This window comes from Gossypium hirsutum, chromosome A05, assembly GCF_007990345.1.
Source record: "Gossypium hirsutum isolate 1008001.06 chromosome A05, Gossypium_hirsutum_v2.1, whole genome shotgun sequence".
Lineage (NCBI taxonomy): Eukaryota > Viridiplantae > Streptophyta > Magnoliopsida > Malvales > Malvaceae > Gossypium > Gossypium hirsutum.
Window position 1 is genome coordinate 109005667 of NC_053428.1, and position 10598 is coordinate 109016264.

The 10598-nt window shown below is 29.1% G+C and overlaps 1 protein-coding gene across 1 annotated transcript; it reads left to right on the plus strand.

Moving 5' to 3' along the window:
* The first annotated feature begins 6865 nt into the window (after positions 1-6865).
* Positions 6866-8375, plus strand: LOC107897027 (NADPH:quinone oxidoreductase). The gene is made up of 3 exons (XM_016822356.2): positions 6866-7245; positions 7328-7519; positions 7884-8375. Exons 1-3 carry the CDS (start codon positions 7149-7151, stop codon positions 8186-8188), a joined length of 594 nt encoding a protein of 197 aa, XP_016677845.2. The 5' UTR covers positions 6866-7148; the 3' UTR covers positions 8189-8375.
* The last annotated feature ends 2223 nt before the right edge of the window (positions 8376-10598 follow it).

Genomic DNA, 10598 nt, shown 5'->3' on the forward strand with positions numbered 1-10598 from the left:
GCATGAGAAGGGGTATCTTAAGCCTTCCATGGGCAATAGCAAACCGCTTTTGCCTACCCCAAAATCCCTACCATCCCCTTCTCTTCTTTTTCGACTACACCAGTGGCTGCGCAAAACCTAATATTATTTTTGATGATTTGTAAATATACTTAAGAAAAATTTCTTTCAAATATTATTATTTTAATAAATAACAATAATTTAATTTATAAATATTTCAAAATTAATAAATTAAGTTAGAAATTTTATATAATGAAATAAATACCTGAAACTAAAAACCTACATATACCAAAAAATAAATATATTTTTTATAAAGTAACTATTTTTATTAATTTTAATAATATATAATTAACTTATTATTGTTAAATATTAAAGTATAAGATTATTAATTTTTATTCAAATTATTCGAAATTAAATATGAATTACAAATTTCAACAAAAAGAAATCTAATTTTAGTGGTGAAATTGAATATAGAGTTAAAATATAGTGGTAAATTTACAAACTATGGTAGCTACATGCAAATTTGCACATTAACCCCAAAATACTTGTACAAAAAATAATTATATATTTGAATAGTTTTAAATTATATATAAAAATTCTAATAAATTTTAACACTAATTTATATATGCAAAATTTGAATATAAAAATAATTAATTTGAATTTTTAAAAATCGAATATATAAAAATTAGATATATGAAAAATCATTTTATTTTTTTTATAACTTTTTTACAATTAATATATATGCCACGTGTCATCTCTTAATGGGTTCTATCAACTAAGTAGTCAAACCAATTAACTAATGGTTTCAGTTAACGGAAGGATTTAGTTGACTTTTTTTTTGTCATTAATGACTTAATTGGGTGAATTTTTTTAAGGGCTCAATTAAATTTTTTATTTTATTTTTTCCTAACAGCTTTTTGACTCTTAAACCTAAAAATTATGAAAATCATGAATATATATTAAAATGTCGTAAAAAATCTAAAAAATCATTTAAAAAAATAATAAAATTAAAAAATATGAAAAATTTTGTCAAAATAGTAGATTACACATATAATAGTATCAAAATATCATACGTTATTTAAGCAAAAATGAAATATGATAAAAATATATATATGTAATAATATTTGATACACAATCAGGGTAATTTTTAGACTCCACAAGTAAGTTAGGAAGTTGACAAGTGTCCTATAGTGAAATAATCTTCAACTTTTAAATGGGAGGATAAACGCATTTTAACACACCCGATCCCACATCATCTTGTGTTGGTAACAATACGATGTCAATCGAGCTAAGACTCAATCAACAAAAATAGTTTTAAAAAATTTATAACAAGACAAAATGTAAATATAGAGACACATGGACAAAATCTAATAATACATAGAATATTAAAAAAACTAAAAAAACTATTTCTTTTCAAAAATTGAAATTAGAAAAAAATGTGAAATTTATTAGAAAAATTCATATTCAAAATCAACTTGGATAAATGCACATCCAAGTTTATTCCATCAAAATTCAAAAAAAATTAAAAATTTAAGAATTTATTTTGAAATTATTATCTTTTAAAATTAAATATATAAAATTATTTAAAATTCTAGTCTAAAATGAATTTGGACAAATAGATGGCCATATTCATAAAAACTTAGGTGTCCATTTGTCCAATTTCATTTATGGAAGCACTTTTTTTACTAATTTTTACAATTCCATAATTTTTTTATAAATTTTTATAATTCTTTATAATGTTATAAATTTCTTTATTTTTATAAACTTTTAATATTTTATTGTTTTTTATACAATTAAAGAAAGTTAAATTATTTGACAAAATCTAAGCTTGAAGACTAATATGTACTAAGAAAAAGTACATAAACTCAGTTGAGAGGTTTCCAAAGTCAATAACTAAATATTACTTTATTTTGGGTTAAATATAAAATTGATATTTGAATTTATTTATTTCTCCTTTAATACTTTTTTTAACGTAATTAAATCTGAAATAGGTGATAGAATAAAATTATGACATGTGGCGTAATGACATCATCATGATGTCAAAATCTAAAAAATATATTAAAAATTAATAACAATATTTTTAAAAATTATTTTCATTTTTTTTCTTATTTCTGTCCTTTTTCCCTATTGTTTTTTCTTCTTCTTCCTTCTTCCTCTTGTCACTTTGCCTTTTTCTTTTATGGGTTCTTTCAGTATTTTTGGATTGCTTTGAAAAGAAATTTAAGAACATTTCTATGTTTATTTTTTCTCTTATTCCTTTTTTTTTTCGATAATTCATTTCTTCTTCCTTCTTCCTCTTGTCACTTTGCCTTTTTCTTTTCTAAGTTCTTTCAACATTTCTGAATTGCTTAGAAAAGAAATTTAAGAACATTTTTAGATTCATTTTTTTTCTTCTTCCTTCTTCCTCTCATCACTTTTTTTTTCTTTTTTTTTTCTGGATTCATTCAACAGTTCTAGGCCAGAACATTAAAACAATAAAAAATTGTTGGGTTCATTCAATATTTCTGTACTGAAAAGAAAAATTACAAAACTTATCAATCCATTAAAACACAAAATCTAGAACACCCATCAGCTCATTAAAAAAATCAAGAAAAGTAACACCACTAACAAAACCCATTAAAAAATTAACATAACAAACAAAATTCCACATGGTGAGAAACAAAAAGAAAATGATGAGAAACAAATCAAAACCAAGACTCATTTCAAGTTTTTGGGTTTTTAAGATTTAAGCCACAGTCAATAAATCCAAATGGTCAAGACGTTGGACGCGGTGAGGAGAAGCCATCATCAAAGTTCCATGATTATTCAATGGTGGTGACTCAGTTTGACGTTAAAGAGTAGCGGCAGTGAAGTGACGACTAGAGACTTTAAAAACAAAATTAAAATAGAAAAAATAGGAGTAGAAGCAATAGAAAGAAAGGAAAATTGTTCTGTACTTCTCCGATCGATGAGGAAACTGAAACAAGCGATGATGGCATCAGAGCAAGGTGATCGGTGGAGGACAATCCCAATGGATAAAACTAGTTGAATTAAATTTATGGATAGAACTAGTTGGATTAGAAATTGGCTAGTATATTAATCTGAAACAAGATAACAATAAGTTGACATCGAATTAGTATAGATCGATTGAACCAAGTTACAAAAAGTAAACCGAATATTATAAATTCCTTAATATTTTTTATTATTTTTAATAATTTATTTGATTTGAATTGGATTGACTGAAAATAGGTGGTTGATCCCATTAATAAAGATTTTTGTTTTGACTTAATGCATATTTTAGCTCTTAAAGTATAAGGTTGTGTTTTTTAATTTTTATATATATATTTTATTATTTATTAGAATTTTTGGAATTTTTAATAAGTTTTTATAATATTTATAATTTTTTACCATTTTTTTATAGTTTTATAAATTTTTCTAAACATTTTTAATGATTTTATTAAAAAATTAAAAAATTAAATCAAGGATTACCGCGTGACACCATCTAATGAAGATGTCAATTGATTTATGTGGTTAAAGATGAAATGAGAGACTTATTTTTTTTAATTAATGAAAAGGGCTGAATTGAAATTGAAATAAGTCGAAAAACTTAATTAGGATATAAGTTTAATAAATATATAAAAAAATCTTACTCTTTCCCTGTCATTTTACTCACTTCTTCCATATATTCCAGATAGGAAACTCATCCTACCAAAACCGCTTTGGTTCAACAGCTCAAACTGCGCAGCAGTCTTTTATGAATAAACTGGTCAAGAGTTTTAGCCTAAAACATTGGTTCAAAAGGCTAATCTGTTAAAAGTAAGGCAGTCAAAGTAAAATGACATCCATGGTCAACATTAAATAATACGTGGTAATTTATGATTTTCTTTTTGGGTATCATTTAAATCTATTTTATAATTCATATTCGAAGTTTATGATTATTTTTTTTAACAGTGTCATTTTCAAAATTTAAACTTAGATCTCTTTTTAATAATATAATATATTTTACTATTACACTTAACACTTGATGATAGCTAAAAAATATTATTAGCAAGGAAGGCGGCTTCCGGAGATAAGCCACCAATCACCGACACTAATAGAATATAGTTGCTCAGCAAGATATATTATATCAGAATAAATGAGTATGAAACTTGGCTTCTAGCTTTTGGGGTTAAGTTGGAGTAAGTAAACAAATAAAGGGAACCAAATTATAAATAATAAAAAGATGTTTCCCCATTATAAGATGTATGAGAATGATGATGGGGGTTCACTGTTTTGATATATAATCATGTATATGGCAGCCAGTAGCCACCTTCATGGCGGCTTTCTAATAATTTCCTTTTCATTTTCTAAACAAAATTGTATGCTGGACATGACTTTTATAGAGGACGGCTTTGTATTATTAATGAAATGAAAACATTCCAAAATGAGGGCAAGAGCTGTTTGACACCCACTCACACATTTCATTTCCTGATCTCATTATATGGTCGAAATAAACAGAACCTATAGCAGCAGTTTGCCAACAACAGCGGAAGCATCCCTGTGTAGTTTGGGACAAGTCTCTTAACATTCGAATGGCTTTTAAGCAATTTCACTCCGGTATGACATTTTGCCATCCTTTGCCATTAATCAACATGGAGCCTAACCTAATCCCTAGGGTTTTACGCCTTATTTAGTGTTGTTTAAAAAAAATATACTTTTGAAAGGGAGAAATTAACTTTTTCTCTATTAAAAGTGTTTAATTATTTTTCACCATTTTAACAACACGGTATTTTTCTTTTTTTTTTCTTTGATGTTTAATTATAAATATGTTAAAATTATTAATTAAAAATAAAAAATATTTTTTAAAATAATACAAATGTGTTAATATCTAATTACAAATATTTAATGTTTATATTTAATTGTTTAAAATATAGTTTATATATATTCTAATTAAATTTTATAAACAATTAATATTTATTGCTTAAAAATATTTAAAATTTATATTTTATATATTAAAATATTAACAAATTATAATAAATTATTTTTATATTCTTACTAAAATATAATAATATTAACTAATTTAAATATTATTTAAATATAAGTCTAAAATTGATATTTTATTTCTCAAAAATACTTTTTGACAGCAATACTAAACACTCAAATCTTAAATCAAGAATTTTTAAAATACTTTTCAATAACACTTTTCCACGTTACTTTTTAAAAATATTTTTTAAAAGCAATACTAAATTAACGTTTAGTCACACTTGCGCATTCGATGATCATGCTTGCACATTTATTCTATAGGTTAAATTTCAAAAGTAGAAAAAGGATAGAGACTAGGAGCAGAATTAAACCTGCCATCTATCATCTCTATATGACTATTATAGTTTCAAAGTGAATTCCGATTGCCGAACTCAAAGCTAAATTAAATACTTTGCTTTTCAACTGTAAATTATATTAATGAGTTACTTTTTTTACTATTTATAAAAAGTTACAAAATAATCACTTAACTATCTAATTATGGAAAGTTGACGTGGTAACTTTTAAAATAAGTATAATAACAATTTTAACCCTTAACATGTATACATTATATTAAATTACTCTTGATTCTTACTATATCCCAACCCCAACAACGACACATGGCAGGACATGGTACAACATGTTAAGGATCCCCCGTCGGATGCAACTCATTAATAACCCTCCAATTAGTACCCTTTAAGGTGACCCTCTAATTAGGACCATCTATAACTAACCCTTCGTGGATCTTCTTGAGCCATCTTAGAAGCCATCCATTATAAACCTTCTATAGGGACTATTGAGAGACCATTAAAGTGTAACAACCTCGTATAATCTTTGTTAGGAGAATGTCAAAGTAAGATCACATAGTACCACACATGGTGACAACTAACTTGTAACGACCTTGCTACCTAGTCAATCACACAAGCAGGCCTATCATTCATATTGTCGATTACATGGCACAAGCATATAAGGGGTAACCCGTTTATATAACCCAAAGCACGAGGGACAAGGGATCCATCTTTACCCACAAGAGAAACCTAGGTATTTTTCTAGTTATCTCCTTCTTCCCCAAGAAAAACCCAAGTATCCTCATTACTTCTTTTTCCTCTCTCCTCACTCACAACTTCCTATTCCAACTCTTCGTTTGTCACAAGAGAACCGGCCCTCTAGTCACCACCACTTTCTCCTCCTTATCTCCTTCTTGTTACACACCTATATCTACTATTCTAAAAACATCGAATCCTCAATGTTTACAAATTGTTAATTTGATCCTTTTATAGTTTTACTTTTCTTTATGACCCTTTCCAATATTATCCTTCCATTTGGTTTGATGAAAACAGTTGCAACAAGAAGAAGAAACAATATGACCCAAAATTTAAAAAATAACCAATTCAATTGCTTGAAAATAAAAGGTACTCCCTTCGTTAATTCAATCCAATTGCAAGTTGAACAGCTTAAAGAAAAATTAATTTTTTTTTGAGCTTTGATTTGCTTCACAATGACTAGTAGCTTAAGCTAACAAAAAATGAATTAATTACCATTGAGAGACTTTAGTCATTTGAAGTATAAGAAAAGCAATGTATTTGAGGATTGTATAGTTTAATAATAAACAATTTTTTTAATAAAATATATTTCTAATTTACACATTGTATATTAAATTATATTTTCATGTAAATAATACGATAAAATTAGGCAATGCATAAACATCGAAAACTATTGCTTTAAAAAAATTAACAATAAATGATATAATGTATAAACGTTAAAGACTAAATTTTTTATGACGCCAACTTTAAAAACTACCACCCATCTTCCTATTAAGCATTTAACTAAAAAAAAGTTAAATAATTAATTTTATAATTTTTTATAGTTTGAATGTGAAAAAACTCCTACTGGCTATCAAGATAGTTTAACAAGAAAAATGCCTTGCTTAGTTTAGGGGAAAAAAAGCCTTTACTGATTATTCTATTTCCGTGGTCCAAATCTCACCATTAATCAAATCAAATTATCGAAACTAAAAAAGGAAAACCCACCAACTCCAATCGTCATCAATGAATCATATCCCAAACCATTTCATCAATTTCCCCTGCCAAATCTCATCCTTCCACCCTCCTATATAACCCACATAACTAAGTTAACCTGAGGGAGACGAGAAAGTTGTAAGATATAAGAGCAAAATGGAAGCTGTTGTAGCATCGAAACCAGTGATTAAAGTTGCTGCCATTTGTGGGTCTTTAAGGAAAGCCTCTTACAACAGAGGCTTAATTCGAACCGGTAAATATTTTTTCAGTTTGGGTTTTGGATTTTGTTTTTCTGGGGAATATTGATTTGTTTAATTTCTTTTCTTTTTTTTCAGCTTTGGAGCTTACCAAGGAGTCCATTGCTGGGATTCAAATGGAATACATAGACATTTCACCACTTCCAATGCTGGATACAGATCTGGAAGTTGATGGCAAGTTTCCCCCTGCGGTTGAGGCTTTCAGGCAGAAGATTTTGGAGGCTGATAGCATCCTTATTGCTTCCCCTGAATACAACTATTCTCTTACTGGTATCTTCATCCCCTTCCCCCAATGCTTTCCTACTTTTTATTTATTTATTTTTACTCTATCTATGGAACAGTGTCTTTAATGTTCATTTCATTAACAACTTTATATCTGCATTTGATGTGTAAATCTATAACTTCTCAAATGAATCAGTCATTTATAATATAATCACAAAGTATAGGTTTATTAATTATATATGCACTCCCATCATCTCAAATATAAATCCATCCTTTATATATATATCTATATATGAAGTTGTATGGTTTGGATACTAGACAGTTTACTAGGATAGGATTTATCATTTTTAGGATTCCTTGTATACATCAAAACAGTCCATTTCACATTACTTCATTATATGCACCATTCCAGCGCCTCTGAAGAATGCACTTGACTGGGCTTCAAGACCACCAAATGTATGGGCAGATAAAGCGGCTGCCATCGTAAGCGCCGGAGGAGGCTTTGGTGGTGCGCGATCACATTATCATCTTCGCCAAGTTGGGGTTTTCCTTGATCTACATTTCATCAATAAACCCGAGTTTTACTTGAATGCGTTTCAGCCTCCGGCAAAGTTCGATAGTGATGGCAACCTTATTGACGAGGATTCCAAGGAGAGAATGAAGCAAGTTCTTCTTTCCTTGCAAGCATTTACCCTCCGACTCCAACCTAAAAACTGAGTAAACTAATCAAGTGTTTCAGTCTTTTCCCAATTCTTCCATTGTTATTGTGATGGATTACAATTTGCTGTCATTTTTAGAGTTTCTTTTGAAATGGCGTTCTTATGTACTAATAATAACAAATGCTACTTGTAAGCGTAAATAACGGTTTAAAGGTTATAGTGCAACGGAAAAGATTGAACATAAATACCTCTAGCTATTGTCTGAACCAAATGCCAAAATTCAAATGTTGTTACACCACTGTTGAGCATGTCAAACCATCGATGAAGTCGTCAAATTTAGTCGTACGAAAAATTGAAAACTGTCATAGTCTTCTAAGCATTCGAAAACTTCAATAGATGGAATATTTTCAGAAATTTAATTTTGGTGCTTAAGGGCCTTTAAGCTAGTTTGTATTTATAGTGGTGGTTCTCCATAAAAAACCATCAATCCCACTATCACACAAACATCCACTACCCCAAAAACAAGTAGCGGGCAACAAAAGTGGGGGGGGGGGCATGGGAAACGTAGGAATGACCTCACGAACCATAAGGAGTTTCAACATTTTCCCATTTGGTTCTTATTGTCTATAAAACTTAAAGCCGAAACATAATGCACGAATCATGACAATATTCTCTCTTAGAATTTGAGTAGTATCTTTTATGTACCACAATATATTATGTCTCAACGCTTTAGCCCAAATTTCTTAATAAATAAACCCAATGTTTATTCCAGGTCCAAACTTTAGTGACATTTCTCGAAATAATCAAATTAATGTGTGCACAAAATATGAGAAACATCAAACTTAATAGCGGTTCTTTATAATCGTTCTTACAACAAAAATTTACAAGGTGGGAAACGTCTTATGGTGATAACATGATCTTTAATTTTGTGTGGTGGCATACCTTTAGTCAAACGATCAACTAACATCTGCTCAATGTTAATGTGCTCAATGATCACTTTCTTTTCTTTAACACGTTCCCTTATGGCTAGATATTAATGTAGATATGTTTACTTTGACTTTGACTTTTGTTGTTCTTAGCCATAAAGATAGCAGTTGAATTGTCACAATATATAATCAATGATCTAGAAATCGAATCCACAAGTTTAAGCCCAGAAATGAAACTCTTCAATCATATTCCTTTTGAGGTAGCCTCAAAACATGAAACAAACTCAGCCTCCATAGTGGAAGTAGTAGTTAAAGTCTTCTTGATGGTCCTCCAAGATATAGATCTGCTAGCAAACATAAATATGTAACCTAATGTTGATTTACGTGAATCAACACAACCGACAAAGTCTGAATCAGAGTAGCCAATCACCTCCAAATTGTTTGATCGTTTGTACATAAGCATGTAGTCCTTTATCCCTTTAAGATATCTCAAAACTTTCTTTGCAATTTTCCAGTGGTCAATATCTAGATTACTCTAATATCTTCTCCACATTCCAATTGCAAATGCAATGTCAGGTCTTGTGCAAACTTGAGCAAACAACATGCTTTTAACAATAGAAGCATATGGAATATTTTTCATTTGCTCCCTCTCAAATTTGTTCTTTGAGTATTGGTTCAAATTGAACGTATCACCCTTCACGATAGGAGCAACACTTGATGAACAATCTTTCACTCGATGAACAATCTTTCATCCAAAATCTTTCTAAAACTTTGTTGATGTAGGTTTCTTGAGATAGACCTAAGATATTACGATGTCAATCATTATAAATCTTAATGCCAATGGCATACGATGCATCATCCATATCTTTCATATCAAATTTTTTAGAAAGAAATTATTTCACCTCATGTAGCATACCCCTGTAATTTGTTGCAAGTAAAATGTCGTCCACATATAGAATAAGAAAACAAATTTTACTCCCACTGACCTTCTAGTATATGCATTGATCCATGATATTCTCAACAAAACCAAATAAAGAGATAAATTCATGAAATTTTAAATACCATTAACGAGGGGCTTATTTCAATCCATATATGGACTTCTTTAGCTTGAATACCAAGTGTTCACCATCACTAGAGGAGAATCCTTTAGGTTGTCTCATATATATCTTTTCCTCTAGGTCACGATTGAGAAATGTAGTTTTCACATCCATTTGTTGCAACTCAAGGTCAAAATGAGCTACTAATGCTAACCCAATGCAAAAAGAATCTTTCTTAAATATAGGACTAAAAGTCTCAGTATAATCGATTCCTTCTCGTTGAGTGAATCCTTTTGCAACGATTCTAGCTTTATATCTTTCTATATTCCCACCAAGTTTTTTTTTTTGTTTTGAAGACCTATTTACATCCAATGGCTTTTACACCTTCATGTAATGACACAAGATCGAAACATCATTACTTTTCATGGAATTCATTTATTCTTTCATAGCATTGTACCACAATTCTGACTCTTTGCAACTCATAGCTTGTGAAAATGACTCAAGA